The following is a 21,453-nucleotide window of genomic DNA, read 5'->3' as shown; positions in this document are numbered from 1 at the left end:
CCCATCTCCTGTCCCGAATGCTCCTATAGACACCGATGTGACGTACAAGGAGGCTGATTATATAATACTAATATCCTCTTCTTCCAGAAAACCTTACGTTCGGCTGCCTGCTGCCAGGGGGACTCTCTGAAGCGATCCGTCACTTATATACAGGTATGTCATCATCAGTTACTATATACAGGACCCGCCAGTCGCTCTCCATACAATGCTGAGCTCGGGTCTCTGTTCTACATGAAAATGTTTCTGATGATTGAAGTTTATATTATTTTGTTGTTTTTCTTAATCCTAGAATTAATTCTTCATAATAGTAGATGACAACCACATGTGCACGGATGATGCACCACTTCAGTCACATGACGACTACAGCCAATCACAAGCCTCAAAATGTCCGATAACCAAAAAACAGGACATCATCACTTCTGGTCCCAATAGAGAGCACTGGAGCGGAATGCACTGGAGTGATGGGGATCAGAGCAGGTGACTATGTCTGATTTATTATTTTACACCATTACCTGCCTTCAATGTACATTTTATTAGGGTCAGACAATCACTTGACACTTGAGAGCGGTTGTCCAGGCTTGGCGTTCCTACGCACAATTGCATTGTATTGAAGTGTAAACTATGTCCTGTGTCTTTTGGTATACTGTATATTGTGTATTCTGCTCTGGTAATGTATAGTGTTGGTAGTGTGTACAATGTAGGATAGCGTAGGGTAAGACATAGCTTAGGACTTAGAACACAAGATAGGTAGTGTAAGAGAGTTCTGACTGTAGTTAGGCAGTGACTTTAAGGTAAAGTTAATGTTAATGTTTATGATTAGCTCATATTGGGAGAGGCTTAGTGTTTGGGCAAGTGACTGCTTCTTGAAGATAGAGAGTGAGGGCTGAACAGCAAGAGAGATAACACCTTGTTCTGGGCAGTGTGAGACATTACTAGAGCTCCCTGGGTGTTTATACTCCTGTAACATCTGGAGATCAACGCTCGATCCAGGTGCTATGGAAAGGCCCCTTAACCCCTTCCTTATCTAGGAAAATTGATGTGAAGTCATGGGTTGGAGAAGTAAAGGACATTGGACGTAAAGAGAGACTGAGCTGAGTACCCAGGGAGTGCAACACACCTCACACACCACAGCACATGGGATCTAGGACACAAATTTCCTATAGAGTACCAGGGTGACATGCAACAGCAGCTCACGCACAACTACCGCCCTCTGGCAACCCACAAATCCACACAGTGTGCGAGCTGTCAGTATTCTCTGGTGCCAGCACCAGAAGCGGGTGTTTAAGTGATTGAAAGTATGTGATCTGCATACTTCCAGCCACATTCCTATTAGGCGCATTCGGCCTTGCTCAATTCACTTTTATTGAGAAAATTGGCGGACGTCTAGTCGGCACGTGACCACATGTATCCAAATCACATGGCTGCCTGCTCTTCACACCTGCACCCAAGAATCCTGACAGTGAACACAATAAGCGCTTTCAGGATTCCACAAGTCTGCAGTCACATAGAGTAACTGCAGTGCAGACTTTAACCTCAAGCCTTGAGCGAGGTAATGCACGTCTAGTCTTCTCATGATCATTTGTGCAAAAAACACAAGCTTTTGGTCGCATTCCCACCTGCTCTTGGCGCCGGCACTCGCCAATCCTGACAGCACGCACAGTGATTTATTTCAGGATTCACAAGTCTGCAGTCACATAGAGTAACTGCAGACTACCCTCAAGCCTGGACAACTCCTTTCTAGTGTGGTAATTATTTTGCTTGTATCAGATGTGACAGAATACTATGTTACCCTGAGTAAGGACGGTACAATATAGGTAGAGGACGCTGGGGCATTATTATACAGAAAGAGGCTCCAGCATTGTTATGTTATAGGGAACGCATCTATTTGCTAAACCAGAACTATTAGGAGAGTGGATAGGTCCTCTTTAATGTTAGCACTATGGACGCCGTGTGCACAGCACTTTCTTCTACGTAATATATAGAAGGATCTGAATTAATTTCTTCTCTATTATCTTTTCAGGCAACTACAACATTTTCATCATTTTATCCTGTCTTATCATCGGTGGCGTGAGTATCTTTCCAATTATTCTGCTCTTTTATTCTTCTTACTAATATTTCTTTCTTTTGTCCCAGTTCTCTCATTAATAGTTTTAGGGGCCTGAGATACCAGATCTGATCTGGAGGCCGATTCTGAATCCATTGATCACTGGTTCACCATAAACCCTGAGGTATCTATTTATCCATCTTGTGATTTACACATTTTTTCATTTCACATATCCTTATGGTCTTCTAATTAGGACGATGGCAGCAAGAAAATGGTTCCTGACTAGTGATGAGTGAGTGTACTCATTTCTCGGGTTTTCCTGAGCACGCTCGGGTGGTCGCCGAGTATTTGTAATGGCTCGGAGATTTAGTTTTCATTGCCGCAGTTGTATTATTTACAGCTGCTACACAGCTTGATTACATGTGGGGATTCCCTAACAACCAGGCAACCCCCACATGTACTCAGCCTGGCTAGTAGCTGTAAATCATTCAGCTGCGGCGATGAAAACTAAATCTCCGAACACTAACAAATACTTGGAGACCGCCCGAGCAACGAGTCCACTCGCTCATCACTACTCCAGACGTTCTTATAAAGGAATTATTAGTGTCAGTTTAGGGTTTCTCTGCTGTATGATCACCATGGAGAAAAAGAAGAGTCTGTGTAGGACATATGTAATAATGTAATTGTTATAGAGAGCTGAATGTCATATATATAATAATCTGTGAGTTTTTCCTTTTACACAGAAATATATAGGCAGGCTGGAGCTCGATACCCTGCAATGTAAACATAATGTTATTATGGATCTTTATAAATGGACTTTCAAAGGATAAGGAGAACCCTCCACCTCATCACCAACTGGACCAAACCAAGACCTTCAGTAGGAGAGTCCGAGGTCAGTGCAGGACATGGTTTACTCCTCCGCTCACACACAGAGATCACAGAGTCACTTGGCAGATATTTGGTGTTTGATGTGTATATATTGAAGTCTTTCTGTATTTTACAGACATATAAAGATGTGAATGTGCAGCCCCAGTGACAGCCGACATGCGGGACCCTCCTCATTATATATGTAAGTATTATAATAAATGCCAATCTCTATAATTCTCCCATCTCCTGTCCCGAATGCTCCTATAGACACCGATGTGATGTACAAGGAGGCTGATTATATAATACTAATATCCTCTTCTTCCAGAAAACCTTACGTTTGGCTGCCTGCTGCCAGGGGGACTCTCTGAAGCGATCCGTCACTTATATACAGGTATGTCATCATCAGTTACTATATACAGGACCCGCCAGTCGCTCTCCATACAATGCTGAGCTCGGGTCTCTGTTCTACATGAAAATGTTTCTGATGATTGAGGTTTATATTATTTTGTTGTTTTTCTTAATCCTAGAATTAATTCTTCATAATAGTAGATGACAACCACATGTGCACGGATGATGCACCACTTCAGTCACATGACGACTACAGCCAATCACAAGCCTCAAAATGTCCGATAACCAAAAAACAGGACATCATCACTTCTGGTCCCAATAGAGAGCACTGGAGTGGAATGCACTGGAGTGATGGGGATCAGAGCAGGTGACTATGTCTGATTTATTATTTTACACCATTACCTGCCTTCAATGTACATTTTATTAGGGTCAGACAATCACTTGACACTTGAGAGGGGTTGTCCAGGCTTGGCGTTCCTACGCACAATTGCATTGTATTGAAGTGTAAACTATGTCCTGTGTCTTTTGGTATACTGTATATTGTGTATTCTGCTCTGGTAATGTATAGTGTTGGTAGTGTAATGACCAGAGGTCCGAATAAGATCCAGTGAGTCACAAACCAAGACTAAGGCAGAAATCTCCAAACGGTATTTACTCAAAGGCAAAATAATAAAGGTAATATGGAGAATATTAAAGTAGATGCACCCCAAAGATACACCAGCTCAGCAGCAGCTGAAATCACTGTGCCACTCCAAGGTCTCCTGAGAACTGTATGCTACAAAAGACTAGTAAGAAATTTACCTAACAAGGAAACTAAAACAGGAACAAGTGTAAATTGATTGTAATGTTATAAAGGGAGTCCCTGGAACGGCACACTGAGTATAACTTCACAACTCTAATATTAGATACACCTCTAAAGTAACAATTAAACACTCTGCGCAGGGATACCCGGGTATCTATGACTATTGGTACCGTATCCTGAGATAGATCTCCTCTCAGGTAGAATCCGCACAGGCTGCAGCCCAGTCTATATCTTCAGCGCCAATAAGCTACAGCAAGCTCCTCTTGTCTGATCGGCGGATGCCGAGCCCAAACGCCGGGGACTTAGTTAGTGGCCTCACGATATTGTCTCTTCTTCTGTAACTCCTAGGAATGCTTCCACGACAACCCGTCAGTCTCTGTATCAGCAATCGGTCAGGCTTGTTTCTCCAATCAATGCACAGGGAATCACAGACTCTCAAACACGTAGTGGGTCTTTAGTCAAGTCTCAGTCTTTTTAGATAATGGATTAGCTCTTCTTCAGAATACGCTGGCAACGAAGTCTCTCAAAGGTTAACAAAAGATTGGCTCTTCTCCAGGGGAACGTTAGCATGACTAAGTCTCTCCACAGCTTCTTTTCTCTACACACTCGCAGTAAGTCCACACACTGACTCCTTGCAATATCACCGCAGCTTCTGTCTTCTCTTCCCGCACTTTTTCTCTCACTTCCTTGTTTCATTTTTACACACAAGACACCAGACCCCACCCACCAGCCCAGATTGTCTCCGGGATTCTGGCAGTATCAGAATTTGTCCCTTGCTGCAGCAGGCAGAAACCACAGGGTCCTAGTGCTCTCTCAGTGTGACTACAGTTCACCCTCTTACATGCCACCCCACTAGAGGTTGGCGTCCTCGACACACCTTCCCACTCAAATTCATCCTGAGCATAACGCTGAGGCGGTATTCCTGCCGTAGATCGTGTAGTTCTCCTGAGTCCTACATCAACAGGTGCAACCCTAGAGGGAGCTAAAGTCTCTTCCGTGATCGTGTTAGTGGGCGCAAGTGGAGTTGCCTCCTTCCGCGGCTCGATGTTCCGCGATACAGCGTCAGGACCAAGCAGTTGACCTGATGCGCTCTCCTCAACAGCACCCGCCACATTCTCAACATTCTCATCACACGAGGCAAGATTGGTCACAGGGGGCAAATAAGCAGGCGCAGGAATAAGCACACCATCAAACTCAAGATCATTCAGAGTTCCCGCCCCTTGGGACATGGCCTCTGGCTCTGGGGGAATAGGCGCTGAATCTTCAAACCAGCACCGTTGTAGCATGTTACGGTGCAAATTACGGGTTGGCCCCCCTGTCCCCACCGGTTCAACTTCGTACACTGGAATCTCAGGATTCACTTGTTTTTTTATCAGATACGGTATCGCCTCCCATCGGTCACTCAGCTTTCCTGACCGTCGCTTTGTCCTCACCAACACTCTGTCTCCCGGAGAGAACAATTCTGTTTGCACGGGTCGCGTGTCCCTATGAACCACCTGGCGAAGACGGTCGCCCACCACCTGATGCACCACCCTTAACCGTCGCCGATGTTCTCGTACCCACTCGGATGCAGTCCGGGGGGGGACGGAGGAGAGATCTGGCATGTTCAAATCCTCAATGTCTCGGCCAGGTCTACCAAACATTAACATGTGTGGCGAGTAACCAGTAGTACTGTGCACCCTGTTATTGTAAGCCCACATCAATTCGGGGAGATACTCAGGCCAGCATGTCTGTTGCTGACTCTCTAAGGACCGCAACATTTGCAACAAGGTCCGATTAAAACGCTCACATGCCCCGTTACCCTGAGGGTGGTAAGGCGTTGTTCTCGACTGCTCGATACCATAGAGCTGGTGCAACTCTTTCATCAGCGTCCCCTGAAAGCAGGCCCCTTGATCTGAATGTATTCTCTGCGGACACCCGAACACTTGGAAGAAATGTCGGCACACTGCCTCAGCCGCCGACTTGGCCGTCTGATCTCTTGTCGGCACCGCTACAGCATACTTGGTAAAGTGATCTGTCATCACCAGGCAATAGGAGTACCCTGACGTAGAGTACCCTATCAACACGTAGTCAATCATGAGTAGCTCCAGCGGAGCTGAAGTTTTAATAGATTGTGTGGGAGCCCGCTGCTCAGGGCTTTTGTTGAGCCCACAAATTCGGCACTGCCGACACGCGTCGGCCATCATCCCTCCCAACTCAGGGCAGTAGAGGACTCGCTGCAACCACTGGAGTGTCTTTTCACTTCCAAAATGGGCCCCCTTCTCATGCGCCTCACGAGCGACCACTGGACCCATCCCCACAGGGATTATCAGTTGGTACCGATGCTGCAGCTCCGATGGCAGGTACACCTTACGATACAAAAGACCTTGTTCCACACACAATTTATCCCATTGTCGAAGGAGTTTCATTCCTTCCATGGACAACTGAGCCTTGTCCTCTGCACTGGGCCAGGCCTTGTTTTGTACCCAACGGCGCACAAGTGCAACATCCGGACACTCATCCTGGACTCTTATCCAATCTGAGGATGTTTTACCCAGGACACAGGGCATCCCGGTGGCCACCCCACTTGAGTGTACCACACTTTGGAAGATAGGTATCTGCCCCAAAACTGGAGTTTCAGTGTCCTCCAGTTGTTCGTCAACATCTTCCCCTGATGACCCAAGGGGCACTCTTGACAATGCATCTGCATTGCCGTTTTCTCGACCAGAACGAAATTTAATGCGGTAATTGAACTTGGCTAGTCTGGCGACCCACCGCTGCTCCAACGCCCCAAGTTTTGCATTCTCTAAGTGAGCTAGCGGGTTGTTATCTGTCATGACTAGCACCTCCGCTCCTGTTAGATACTCGGCGAAGCGTTCTGTCATTGCCCACACCAGGGCCAGCAATTCCAGCCGGAATGAGCTGTAGTTAGCCGGATTTCGCTCGGAGTCTCTTAAAGATCTGCTACCATAAGAAATCACTCGCTCTCGGCCGTCCTGCACCTGTGCTAGCACTGCCCCCAACCCATGAAGACTACCATCGGTATACAACAAAAAAGGGGTGTCAAACCGGGCGTAGGCCAGCAATGGGGCACTCGTTAGAGCGGTTTTCACTTCATCAAATGCCTTTTTCTGTAGGGGCCCCCATGGGATGGGGCGATTTCGAGGACCCAGCGCTGTCCCTCTCAAAAGTTCATTCAAGGGACTCACCACTTGTGAGAATTTAGGCACAAACCGCCGATAGTATCCTGCTAGACCCAGGAAGGCCCGCACTTCTCGCAAGTCACAAGGAGGTGGCCACTCTTGTACCGCCTTGATCTTACTGTCTAAAGGTAGTACCCCGTCCGGGGTCACCAGATGCCCCAAATATTCAATCTGGTTTCGTAACAGTTGACATTTTTTTGGCTTTATTTTCAGGCCGTAGCTCTTGAGCCGCCGGAGAACTTGACGCAGCTTCTCCAGATGATCTTCAAATGAGGTTCCGAACACCACAATGTCGTCTAGATATATCAAGACTGATTCAAAATTTAGATCGCCCAAGCAATGTTCCATCAGGCGTTGGAAGGTTCCCGGGGCGGTAGCGAGGCCAAAGGGCATCCGGTTGAACTCGAAGAGCCCCATTGGCAAGACAAACGCCGTCTTGGCCCGATCTTTTTCAGCCATTGGGACCTGCCAGTACCCGCTTGCCAAATCCAACGTTGAGAAATACTTGGCCCGACCCAGGGCCGACAGGGATTCTTCAATACGGGGTAAAGGATATGCGTCCCGTACGGTGTGGGCGTTCAATTTTCGATAGTCCACACAAAATCGGAGTGTCCCATCCTTCTTGCGGACCAAGACTACAGGAGCCGCCCAGGGACTCCGGCTCTCTCGGATCACTTGGTTGTCCAGCATACTGGCCACCATGCTCTTCACCTCTTGATAAAGCGCTGGAGGAATTTGCCGATATCTTTCTCTAATGGGTGGAGTATCCCCCGTTGGAATCTCATGCTCAATCATCTGGGTACACCCGAAATCCTCTCCATGTCAGGAAAAGGTCTCTTGATGTTCCCACAAAACTCTCTCCAACTGCTCCAACTGCGCGGGAGTCAGCTTCTCCCGATCCACTCCCATCTGTTCCATGATCACATGACCATTCCATTCCTCCGTAGGAGGCTCAGCCCGGCCTACCTCGACCGCAAAGGTCCAGGATGACTGTTGGTCTGGTCGCAGTTCGAATCCGGCATTTTCCGGCACCTTTTCTGCCGGCACGAACAGTTCAGCCAGTATGGTTCCAGCAGGAATTGCAACAGCTTCATCTAAAACATTGATGCATCGGACCGGCACTCGTCCATTCTTCACAATCGCCAGAGACCGGGCCACATGTACCTTGGCGAATGAGGAACCCTCTCGGACGGGCTCAAGTAGCACTTCAAGCCCATTCAATCTCTGTGCAGCTCCCACAGGCAGCATTAAGAGTTCCTCTTGTCTTGGTCCCAGCAGGATCGGGGCCCTCGATGGCACTCGGACTCGGCCCACCCGGCCGCCTGGGACCGCACTTTTCAGCAAGTCGCAACTCAGCACTAGACGGTGTAGAATTCTCTGTGTGGGTCGGTGTCTTGTCGCACGGGCCCAGTATCGGGGTCCTTCACTGGCATACATCTGGTGATTCAAGTCTCGCAGCACGTTCATTCCGAGCGTCACTTCCATCCCTCTTCTAGGGGGGTGATCCACCAGCACTACCCCTTTCTGCCCCAGCTCTTGACCAAACATTTTTAGTTGCATCCACACGATTCCCTTGACTGACAGTTGACCATTATTTGCGGCGGTCAGTCGTATCACTCGGCCATCCTCTGGAATCACTAGTCGACTGAAGTATCTCTCATATATTTCTAGTGGCATTATAGTACATTCGGATCCCGTGTCAACCAAGCACCTCATCTTCCGCCCTTCAAATTCTGCTTCTATCACTGGACTACATGCAAACAAATCTTGCTCATTCCGTCGAGGGCTTTGTGTGAGTGGGGCCGCTGCTGCTTGCCCTCTCATGGCAGCGGCCGGAAGTTTAAAGCCGGCGACGGAGTTTCTGGGGCTGCAAGCGTCCGGCAGTAATGAGAGATGTGTCCCTGGCGTCCACACTTCCAGCAGGTGATTGCTCCTCGTGGACGAGGGCTTGACTCATTCTGATAGGACGACCTGGCCGTCCGTGGGGTCACCGTTCCAGGGGGTGGGGCAGGAGGCCCCCGTGAGGGGGTAGAGGCGGGATCAACTGTCAGTTGAGACAATTTCAGCCTCAACTCCTTCACCTCAGCACGCAAGGCTTGTACCACGCTCACCAGCCCCTCTCCCCCTGACCCTGATGACCCACCTTCTTCCAGCTGGGCACTGTTCACTGACCCCTCGGGCACATGGGCAGATTTCTCTTCCCTTTCCACTGCAGCTCGGTAAATCTGCCAGAAGGATAATTCTGGTGCAGCCCGGGCCATTTCCAACAGTTTGTCCCGGAGAAGTCTATTAGCTAAACCGGTGATGAATTGATCCCGGAGCAAGCGGTCTACCTCCCGGAACGCTCCCATGGCCCCCTGGTCTAGTCGCTGCATCTCATTCAGCGTCTCTTGCAAGATATTAGAGTACTGCATCAGGGACTCACACTCTCTCTGGGGGCGATTAAAGAATAGGGACCGAAGCTGGGCCACACGCGCTCGGCCCCCCAAGCTCCCCTCTAACAGTTCCAAAATCTTTTCTAACGTATCCCTCTCTGATTCTGGGCGCACCATCACCATACGTCTAATATCGCCCTCCAGTGCATTTAATGCCAGCTCAGCGCGTAACGCGGGGGTCAAATTACACATGCGCAGAATACTCCGGATTCTCTCAGCCCAATCTTGCAACGCCATATTGCGCCCGTCGTATTTCGGCATGTGCTGAAGTAAAGCTCCTACAGGCACATACCCTCCCGAAATCGCTGCGGCTGCCAGGGGAACCCCAACCCCCGAGGAGGATGCGGATACAGCGGGGTCATTTCTACCCTCGCCCTCGTCCATGACAAACACTGGATCCTGCCGACTACGCCAAAAATGTAATGACCAGAGGTCCGAATAAGATCCAGTGAGTCACAAACCAAGACTAAGGCAGAAATCTCCAAACGGTATTTACTCAAAGGCAAAATAATAAAGGTAATATGGAGAATATTAAAGTAGATGCACCCCAAAGATACACCAGCTCAGCAGCAGCTGAAATCACTGTGCCACTCCAAGGTCTCCTGAGAACTGTATGCTACAAAAGACTAGTAAGAAATTTACCTAACAAGGAAACTAAAACAGGAACAAGTGTAAATTGATTGTAATGTTATAAAGGGAGTCCCTGGAACGGCACACTGAGTATAACTTACACAACTCTAATATTAGATACACCTCTAAAGTAACAATTAAACACTCTGCGCAGGGATACCCGGGTATCTATGACTATTGGTACCGTATCCTGAGATAGATCTCCTCTCAGGTAGAATCCGCACAGGCTGCAGCCCAGTCTATATCTTCAGCGCCAATAAGCTACAGCAAGCTCCTCTTGTCTGATCGGCGGATGCCGAGCCCAAACGCCGGGGACTTAGTTAGTGGCCTCACGATATTGTCTCTTCTTCTGTAACTCCTAGGAATGCTTCCACGACAACCCGTCAGTCTCTGTATCAGCAATCGGTCAGGCTTGTTTCTCCAATCAATGCACAGGGAATCACAGACTCTCAAACACGTAGTGGGTCTTTAGTCAAGTCTCAGTCTTTTTAGATAATGGATTAGCTCTTCTTCAGAATACGCTGGCAACGAAGTCTCTCAAAGGTTAACAAAAGATTGGCTCTTCTCCAGGGGAACGTTAGCATGACTAAGTCTCTCCACAGCTTCTTTTCTCTACACACTCGCAGTAAGTCCACACACTGACTCCTTGCAATATCACCGCAGCTTCTGTCTTCTCTTCCCGCACTTTTTCTCTCACTTCCTTGTTTCATTTTTACACACAAGACACCAGACCCCACCCACCAGCCCAGATTGTCTCCGGGATTCTGGCAGTATCAGAATTTGTCCCTTGCTGCAGCAGGCAGAAACCACAGGGTCCTAGTGCTCTCTCAGTGTGACTACAGTTCACCCTCTTACAGTAGTGTGTACAATGTAGGATAGCGTAGGGTAAGACATAGCTTAGGACTTAGAACACAAGATAGGTAGTGTAAGAGAGTTCTGACTGTAGTTAGGCAGTGACTTTAAGGTAAAGTTAATGTTAATGTTTATGATTAGCTCATATTGGGAGAGGCTTAGTGTTTGGGCAAGTGACTGCTTCTTGAAGATAGAGAGTGAGGGCTGAACAGCAAGAGAGAGAACACCTTGTTCTGGGCAGTGTGAGACATTACTAGAGCTCCCTGGGTGTTTATACTCCTGTAACATCTGGAGATCAACGCTCGATCCAGGTGCTATGGAAAGGCCCCTTAACCCCTTCCTTATCTAGGAAAATTGATGTGAAGTCATGGGTTGGAGAAGTAAAGGACATTGGACGTAAAGAGAGACTGAGCTGAGTACCCAGGGAGTGCAACACACCCCACACACCACAGCACATGGGATCTAGGACACAAATTTCCTATAGAGTACCAGGGTGACATGCAACAGCAGCTCACGCACAACTACCGCCCTCTGGCAACCCACAAATCCACACAGTGTGCGAGCTGTCAGTATTCTCTGGTGCCAGCACCAGAAGCGGGTGTTTAAGTGATTGAAAGTATGTGATCTGCATACTTCCAGCCACATTCCTATTAGGCGCATTCGGCCTTGCTCAATTCACTTTTATTGAGAAAATTGGCGGACGTCTAGTCGGCACGTGACCACATGTATACAAATCACATGGCCGCCTGCTCTTGGCACCTGCACCCAAGAATCCTGACAGTGAACACAATAAGGCTTTCAGGATTCCACAAGTCTGCAGTCACATAGAGTAACTGCAGTGCAGACTTTAACCTCAAGCCTTGAGCGAGGTAATGCACGTCTAGTCCTCTCATGATCATTTGTGCAAAAAACACAAGCTTTTGGTCGCATTCCCACCTGCTCTTGGCGCCGGCACTCGCCAATCCTGACAGCACGCACAGTGATTTATTTCAGGATTCACAAGTCTGCAGTCACATAGAGTAACTGCAGACTACCCTCAAGCCTGGACAACTCCTTTATAGTGTGGTAATTATTTTGCTTGTATCAGATGTGACAGAATACTATGTTACCCTGAGTAAGGACGGTACAATATAGGTAGAGGACGCTGGGGCATTATTATACAGAAAGAGGCTCCAGCATTGTTATGTTATAGGGAACGCATCTATTTGCTAAACCAGAACTATTAGGAGAGCGGATAGGTCCTCTTTAATGTTAGCACTATGGACGCTGTGTGCACAGCACTTTCTTCTACGTAATATATAGAAGGATCTGAATTAATTTCTTCTCTATTATCTTTTCAGGCAACTACAACATTTTCATCATTTTATCCTGTGTTATCATCGGTGGCGTGAGTATCTTTCCAATTATTCTGCGCTTTTATTCTTCTTACTAATATTTCTTTCTTTTGTCCCAGTTCTCTCATTAATAGTTTTAGGGGCCTGAGATACCAGATCTGATCTGGAGGCCGATTCTGAATCCATTGATCACTGGTTCACCATAAACCCTGAGGTATCTATTTATCCATCTTGTGATTTACACATTTTTTCATTTCACATATCCTTATGGTCTTCTAATTAGGACAAAGGCAGCAAGAAAATGGTTCCTGACTAGTGATGAGTGAGTGTACTCATTTCTCGGGTTTTCCTGAGCACGCTCGGGTGGTCGCCGAGTATTTGTAATGGCTCGGAGATTTAGTTTTCATTGCCGCAGTTGTATTATTTACAGCTGCTACACAGCTTGATTACATGTGGGGATTCCCTAACAACCAGGCAACCCTCACATGTACTCAGCCTGGCTAGTAGCTGTAAATCATTCAGCTGCGGCAATGAAAACTAAATCTCCGAACACTAACAAATACTTGGAGACCGCCCGAGCAACGAGTCCACTCGCTCATCACTACTCCAGACGTTCTTATAAAGGAATTATTAGTGTCAGTTTAGGGTTTCTCTGCTGTATGATCACAATGGAGAAAAAGAAGAGTCTGTGTAGGACATATGTAATAATGTAATTGTTATAGAGAGCTGAATGTCATATATATATAATAATCTGTGAGTCTTTCCTTTTACACAGAAATATATAGGCAGGCTGGAGCTCGATACCCTGCAATGTAAACATAATGTTATTATGGATCTTTATAAATGGACTTTCAAAGGATAAGGAGAACCCTCCACCTCATCACCAACTGGACCAAACCAAGACCTTCAGTAGGAGAGTCCGAGGTCAGTGCAGGACATGGTTTACTCCTCCGCTCACACACAGAGATCACAGAGTCACTTGGCAGATATTTGGTGTTTGATGTGTATATATTGAAGTCTTTCTGTATTTTACAGACATATAAAGATGTGAATGTGCAGCCCCAGTGACAGCCGACATGCGGGACCCTCCTCATTATATATGTAAGTATTATAATAAATGCCAATCTCTATAATTCTCCCATCTCCTGTCCTGAATGCTCCCATAGACACCGATGTGACGTACAAGGAGGCTGATTATATAATACTAATATCCTCTTCTTCCAGAAAACCTTACGTTCGGCTGCCTGCTGCCAGGGGGACTCTCTGAAGCGATCCATCACTTATATACAGGTATGTCATCATCAGTTACTATATACAGGACCCGCCAGTCGCTCTCCATACAATGCTGAGCTCGGGTCTCTGTTCTACATGAAAATGTTTCTGATGATTGAGGTTTATATTATTTTGTTGTTTTTCTTAATCCTAGAATGAATTCTTCATAAGAGTAGATGACAACCACATGTGCACGGATGAGGCACCACTTCAGTCACATGATGGCTACAGCCAATCACAAGCCCCAAAAGGTCCGATATCCAAAAAACAGGACATCATCACTTCTGGCCCCAACGGAGAGCACTGGAGCGGCCTGCACTGGAGTGATGGGGATCAGAGCAGGTGACTATGTCTGATTTATTATTTTACACCATTACCTGCCTTCAATGTACATTTTTTTAGGATCAAACAAACACTTTAAAAGTGTTGCCAAGGCTTGGGGATCGAGTCTCCAGTCACTCTATGTGACTCCTGACTTGTGAATCCTCTCTGGTGCTGGCGCCCGCAGCCGTTGGTCATGTGATTACAAGTATGTGATTTGCATACTTCCGGCCACATTCCGACTAGAGGCATCTGGCCTGTCTCAATTAATTTCTATTGAGCGAGGTAATGAACGTCTAGTCCTCTCATGACCACATGTACAAAACTCAAAAACTTTTGGTCACACGCTCGCCTGCCCTTGGCAGGGGCACCCGCGAATCCTGGCAGTGCGCACAATGAGAGCTTTCAGGATTTACAAGTCTGCAGTCACATAGACTGACTACAGACTTTAACCTCAAGCTTGGACAGCTCCTTTATGATGTGGTAATTGTTTTGTTTATGGCAGATGTGACAGAATACTGTGTTACCCTATGTAAGGATGGTACAATATATACTGACGAGCAAAAGGGTAACAATGTTTTGAACTTTTGACTTACAGGCTCCATATCTCACCATCCACTACTGCTTCAAATGTGAGACTACCATCATTTTATAGACAATCATCTTGGCTATCTCATACATAAATTTGATTGGCAAATATTTAGCATATGATTAGTTACGCAGATTCTTGTTGTGTCACTTCATTGTTACTGTTTTGCTCCTAAAAAATCTAAATTTCAACTTTTATTATTTTGTTAGTATTTTGTAAAACCAACTTTGACTTTCATCACTGAGTACATAGAGGACACTGGGGCATTATTATATAGAAAAAAGGCTCCACCATTGTTATATCATAGGAAATGCAATTATTTACTAAACCCGACCTATTAGGAGAGCGGATAGGTCCTCTTTAGAGAGAACCTGTCAGCAGGATTGTGCAAAGTAATCTACATACACTGTTGAGTAGGTACCGATATAGTAATTAAAATTACACTTTGATTGATGAAATCCGTCTTGTGGTTGTTATTTAATCAATATTTTCAGTTTAGAGATAACAATATGCTCGTGCCCCGGGGCGGCCTGTGGGGGTCTTCATGTGATGCTCTGATTAGATATTCATCTGTATGGCTTCTGACAGGTCACTGATCCCTCAATGACCTGCCCCCGAGTTTACATAATGAATATTGTATATATATCTTGAAAAAAAAAATCCCCTTTTGCAGGCAGGCACCGGTGGTGGCGCCTGCGCTGCAGCATGATCGCATCTATAATGTGTATGTAATCCTTTTCTTTCTTCTTACCCATAAATTCCTTTAAAAAAAAATCTGTTTGAAAATGGCGGTGTCTGCGCCTAAGCATTAGCAGCTATCGACGATCCGATAGCTGTTACCGGGAAGGCGATGGCGGCTCCATCTTGCTTGAAAGAAATAAAAAAATTGTCTCCACTACGATGGCGCAGCTGACACCTGAGCTGTAGCAGCTATTGGCCATCCGGTAGCTGCTACTGCGCAGGCGCCATCTTACTAGAGAAGAAAAAAACTGCCTCCTCCAAGATGGCGCCGTCTGCACAGTAGCTGCTATCAAATCGCCAATAGCTGTTACTGCACATCCACAGCCGATGCCACTTTCAAACAGATTTCTTTTTAATGAATTTATGGATAACAAGAAAGAAAAGGATTACATACACATTCTAAATGCAATCATGCCAGCGCCCATCTGCAGAAGGGGATTTTTTTAAAAGATATATACCGTATTTTTTGTACTATAAGACGCACCAGACCATAAGACGCACCCCAAATTTTGAGGAGAGAAAAAGATATTTATAAGATGGGGGTCCGTCTTATTGTCCAAATTTAAGGTATCTTACCTGAGGGCTGGCGGTAGTACAGCAGGGTCACGGGAGGCATGGTCGCTTCCTCAGGATAAGTCTGGTCCGGTGTCGGCTGTGCTGATGTACTGTGTGAGCTTTGGGAGTGCACCTTAGCGGGGTCCCTCCATGCCAAGGTGGGCGACACCGCGGCCTGGTGTCCACAGGGGGTTGCGGCAGTGATGTGGTGGTGACTAGTGTTGAGCGATACCGTCCAATACTTGAAAGTATCGGTATCGGAAAGTATCGGCCGATACCGGCAAAGTATCGGATCTAATCCGATACCGATACCCGATACCAATACAAGTCAATGGGACTCAAGTATCGGACGGTATCCCTGATGGTTCCCAGGGTCTGAAGGAGAGGAAACTCTCCTTCAGGCCCTGGGAACCATATTAATGTGTAAAATAAAGAATTAAAATAAAAAATATTGCTATACTCACCTCACCAAGGGAACCGGTAGCGTTGTTTGCTTAAAATGCGCGCTTTTCCTTCCTTCCGTGACGTCACGGCTTCTGATTGGTCGCGTGCCGCCCATGTGGCCGCGACGCGACCAATCACAGCAAGCCGTGACGTAATTTTCAGGTCTTTCTAGGCATTCAGTATTTTAAAATTACGTTCCGGCTTTGTGATTGGTCGCGTCGCGGTCACATGGGCGACGCGACCAATCACAAGCCGTGACGTCACGGGAGGCAGGAGACGCACGCATTTTAAAATGCGCGCGTGTCCAGCCTCCCGTGACGTCACGGCTTGTGATTGGTCGCGTCGCCCATGTGGCCGCGACGCAACCAATCACAGCAAGCCGTGACGTAATTTCAGGTCCTTCAGGATTTTAAAATTACGTTCTGGCTTGTGATTGGTCGCGTCGCGGTCACATGGGCGACGCGACCAATCACAAGCCGTGACGTCACGGGAGGCTGGACACGCGCGCATTTTAAAATGCGCGCGTCTCCTGCCTCCCGTGACGTCACGGCTTGTGATTGGTCGCGTCGCCCATGTGACCGCGACGCGACCAATCACAAAGCCGGGACGTAATTTTAAAATACTGAATGCCTAGAAGGACCTGAAAATTACGTCACGGCTTGCTGTGATTGGTCGCGTCGTGGCCACATGGGCGGCACGCGACCAATCAGAAGCCGTGACGTCACGGAAGGAAGGAAAAGCGCGCATTTTAAGCAAACAACGCTGCCGGTTCCCTCGGTAAGGTCCAGGCTGCGTCGGAGAGGTGAGTATAGCAATATTTTTTATTTTAATTCTTTCTTTTACACATTAATGTTGTTTCGATACCGATACCCGATACCACAAAAGTATCGGATCTCGGTATCGGAATTCCGATACCCGCAAGTATCGGCCGATACCCGATACTTGCGGTATCGGAATGCTCAACACTAATCATTATTGCTATTATTATGTAACTATATCTTCATGAGTAAGTGGAATAGAGATCGCTCACAAAAGCTATGGGATCTAAGGAAAATCCACATTTCACTCTCATCAGAATGTCCATCACTATGGAGAAGAAATATCTGATTATTGAGAGTTAGTAAATGTATAGATGCTACAATGACTTTATCACACGACTGACTTCTATGTCTTGTCTGACAGGAGCTTGTTCTTCTTGGGATGGAGCATGTCACCTGTGGAGAATTCCACCATCTCCTGATGAGGAAAGGGTGTTTGGACGTCCCCAGTGCATGGTACAGTAGTCATAGTCTAAGCCATACAGCTATGCATTGTATAAATGAGACTGACTAGATTGATTAGATTGTTGGCCCTAAGGTCCCAATAACTTCATATCTTCCATTCACAGGGATGTCACTAGTGAAACACTTAGAAAAATATGGCTCTTTTTTTCCACCATAACTAGCACCACACCTGTCCACAGATTGTGTATGGTATCGCAGCGCATCCTCAATCACTATAGTGATGTGACGCGTTATTTTTTAGAAAAATTTACACTGTAATAGTAACAGTTGTGTAACCCTAAAGGCAAGAGGAACTTACTGAGGTTGTCCACTACTTTAACTTTGAAATCCTCCTTAGGATAGGTCATCAATGTCTGATAGGTGTCCGTGCAACACCCGGCACCCCCGACAGTCGAGGAGAGAGGGTCAGGGAGCTTCAAACGTAGCAGCAATTCTGTCCAAATGAGGCTGGGTATGATGAAAACCACAGGTGGGCACCAATCCCGCTGGTGAGAGCAGCCGTAGTAGAGAGAAGGAAGGATTGTATCTGGTTGGTGTGCCGTATACAATCCTTCCTTCTCTCTCCACCCCCGACTGTCAGCTCTTTACTGTGTCGGCAGTGACTGGATCTGACCAGTTACGGAACTGCACAGCACAGTTTCATCTACTGTATAGTGGCCGCGGTCGGGGGCTGCACATCTGACCCTCATTCAGTCAATAGTGGGTAGATGTGCAGTACCCAACTGCGGACACTATACATATGCCAGGCCGCTGTCCATAAAAGAAAACTAAAAATAAACAAGATAAATCGAGTTACAAATAAAAAGCTATATACTTGAAGGAGAAGAGAAAAAAAGTGATTGGTGGATATGTTGCACTTTTAAGAGTAATTGTTTTTTCTTTAATATTGAGATTGTCCATTAATACCTGTGTTCCTAGTATTCAGATGAGCAGGTCCAGGTACAATATGTACGATATGTGCGACTGCCCTACTGGACCATAATAATAATAATAATAATAATAATAATAGTAGTAATAATAATAATAATAGTAATAATAATATAAATATATGCATATATAGTAAACATATTCCAAAAGTATTATTATTATTATTATTATTTAATTTTATAATATTTTTACAATTTATAATAAGCATAAAATCCTGAAAAGTTCTGCCTGTCTAGTCTTACTGAGCAGTATATATTTCTGAGATTCTCATTCACTTATTACTATTTTCTCTTCTTTTCTTTGTGCCAGATTCTACGCCGCAGAACTTGTGTGCGGAATCCAATACCTGCAGTCTAAGGGCATCATCCACCGGTAACTAGAAATCCATGTAATCCTCCAACCCCAGTGGTGCCTATAACTGTGCACAGCATTACTGATAATTATAGAGCGCACACTGATAAGAATCCATTTGCGTTCTTCCTCACAGAGATCTCAAACCATCTAAGATCTTGGTGGCGGCGACGGGCCATTTAAAGATCGCCGACTTCGGACTGGCACTTGAGAACATCTATGGCGACCGGACAGCCACCGAATACGCTGGGACACCAGGCTTCATTGCTCCTGAGATGCTGGCTGCAGAGGAGTACAATGCTGGGGTAGACTGGTATGCATTTGGCATCATTCTGAACATTATGATTACCAGCAGGTCCAAATACCATCGGGGACTCTTCAGTGCTTCCAGGAAAGAGGTGAAGGACATCATTAAAAAGGTCAGTACATGATATAAGTTGTATTACTGTTATGTTATGTGTGATTAACTGTGATGTTATCTGTTATTTACTATTTTATTTTGCTCCGTTGGTGGAAGAGAGCAGGTCTTCCTCATTGTAGGTCAAATGTTTACGTGTTCAATGTATTGTAGGGATGTAGTAATGGAATATATTACCTCTCATGTGGTAGTCTAGACTTCAGAAGAAAAACACTAATATATAGGGGGTTTTTATCATTAAGTATTTTTTTATTTTATTTTATTTAGGAATCTGTTATATACTGTAAATGTAATTTTTTTTCTTCTTTTGCAGCTCCTCCGAGAAGATCCTGCCAGGCGCCTAGGAGTCAACGGTAACATCAGAGCCCATAGGTTTTTCCAGCGTATTGACTGGGACTCGGTGGAATCCCTTAGAATGTGTCCGCCACACGTTCCTGTGCCAGTAAGTATCAGAAGAGATGTTTTATATACAAGGATAGATTTATAGTTTCACACAGCTTTAGTCTCTTTTTCCAAATTCATAATGTTACTAATTAGAGTGATTAGGGCTGGCCTGAGCCTTCCTACTATGCTGGGATGAGGCTTATGCCACTTATATTTCCTTTACAAGTCTAATGAATCTGGGGTCAAATTTGTTTGTGGAGAGACTGGAAGCCCCCATACATGTTAAAAGATTGGCAGACAGTGACAAAATCTGCCGATCATTGGATGACATAGGTAGAGGGCCTCTAGCTTTCCTGAACTTTACTATATACTGCTCTGTATTCACCTTCTTGTGCTTTCTTTTTATCTTACAGCCAAGCAACATCCAGCGCGGCTCCAGACCATTCAATCTTCACATTCTGGAAGCAGCAGAGGCTACCAACTCAGCCCTCTCAGCAGACCACCAGGCCTTATTCACGGGGTTCTCATTTACCAACATCAGCTGGAAAACCCCAAACCATCCACCAGCTCTTTAATACCATCAGAGCAAGCTGTCTTCCTGAGACCCAAGAAGAACATGAAAATTAAGAAGATCTGGATGGAGAAGCAGGACCTCGGCAATCAGGAATGAAAATTGTCAGGACCCAAGCAAGGACCAGGACTCCAGAAGAACACCAAAGATATCCCTGTTCAAAAGGATGGCCACAAAGATGGATGAGGTAAGGAGGTAAGTGCCCAGTGGGGGCTTTCATGTGTGGCATTATGATGTGCCTGGGAATACCATGCGCACTACATGCCCCTGACAATCAGAGCCTTATGATACTATATGTATAGTGTTACACTGTATATATACTACATAAGAGATAAGAAACCTTCTAGTTATATTTACCGGTGACTACCGGTGACAATAACTACACTTTTACCCCTCCTCCATAGCAACTGATAGAGATGTTGTGGGTGACGGGGAAATAAGGTGTGTGATGGCTGGCTATTTAGGGGTGGAGGAGGCCAGTTTTTTTTTTTTTTTTAATCATAGCCTTTAAAGCTATTTTGCTTTGCTATGTAAAATAATTATATTTACCGGTGACTATAGTTACACTTTTCCCCCTCCTTCATAGCAACTCATTGAGCTGTCTTGGGCGACGGGGAAATAAGGTGTGTGATGGCTGGCTATTTAGGGGTGGAGGAGGCCAGTTTTTTTTTTTTTTTTTTTTTTTTTTTTTTTAATTCATAGCATTTAAAGCTATATTGCTTTGCTGTGCAAAATAATTATATTTACCGGTGACTATAGTTACACTTTTCCCCTTCCTCCATAACAACTCATTGAGCTGTCTTGGGCGACGGGGAAATAAGGTGTGTGATGGCTGGCTATTTAGGGGTGGAGGAGGCCAGTTTTTTTTTTTAGTTTTTTTTTTTAAATCATAGCATTTAAAGCTATATTGCTTTGCTATGTAAAATAATTATATTTACCGGTGACTACCAGTGACTATAGTTACACTTTTCCCCTTCCTTCATAGCAACTCATTGAGCCGTCTTGGGCGATGGGGAAATAAGGTGTGCATCGGCTGGCTATTTAGGGGTGGAGGAGGCCAGTTTTTTTTTTTAAATAATAGCATTTACAGCTATATTGCTTTG

General features: G+C 45.8%; 1 protein-coding gene across 7 annotated transcripts in view; it reads left to right on the top strand.

Moving 5' to 3' along the window:
* The window catches only part of LOC143776418 (protein kinase C delta type-like), an 89,672-nt gene extending 68,748 nt beyond the window's left edge, over window positions 1-20,924 (top strand). For 6 of the 7 annotated variants that reach the window (XM_077265801.1, XM_077265802.1, XM_077265800.1 and 3 more), the window contains 17 exons: window positions 88-153; window positions 290-477; window positions 2,021-2,228; window positions 2,788-2,936; window positions 3,048-3,113; window positions 3,237-3,302; window positions 3,439-3,626; window positions 12,501-12,708; window positions 13,270-13,418; window positions 13,530-13,595; window positions 13,719-13,784; window positions 13,921-14,108; window positions 17,599-17,690; window positions 18,936-18,998; window positions 19,114-19,396; window positions 19,709-19,837; window positions 20,193-20,924. In XM_077265801.1, the coding sequence (XP_077121916.1) occupies window positions 19,253-19,396; window positions 19,709-19,837; window positions 20,193-20,354 (435 nt within the window). In that variant the 5' untranslated portion in view covers window positions 88-153; window positions 290-477; window positions 2,021-2,228; ... (10 more) ...; window positions 18,936-18,998; window positions 19,114-19,252 and the 3' untranslated portion in view covers window positions 20,355-20,924. The remainder of the gene's footprint in view (window positions 1-87; window positions 154-289; window positions 478-2,020; window positions 2,229-2,787; window positions 2,937-3,047; window positions 3,114-3,236; window positions 3,303-3,438; window positions 3,627-12,500; window positions 12,709-13,269; window positions 13,419-13,529; window positions 13,596-13,718; window positions 13,785-13,920; window positions 14,109-17,598; window positions 17,691-18,935; window positions 18,999-19,113; window positions 19,397-19,708; window positions 19,838-20,192) is intronic. The other variant, XM_077265803.1, reaches the window with a different exon arrangement.
* Window positions 20,925-21,453: the final 529 nt, after the last annotated feature.

The sequence above is a fragment of the Ranitomeya variabilis genome, chromosome 5 (genome assembly GCF_051348905.1).
Source record: "Ranitomeya variabilis isolate aRanVar5 chromosome 5, aRanVar5.hap1, whole genome shotgun sequence".
NCBI classification, from domain to species: domain Eukaryota; kingdom Metazoa; phylum Chordata; class Amphibia; order Anura; family Dendrobatidae; genus Ranitomeya; species Ranitomeya variabilis.
The sequence above is the reverse complement of the archived record's forward strand: the minus strand, read 5'-3'. Positions and strand labels throughout refer to the sequence as shown.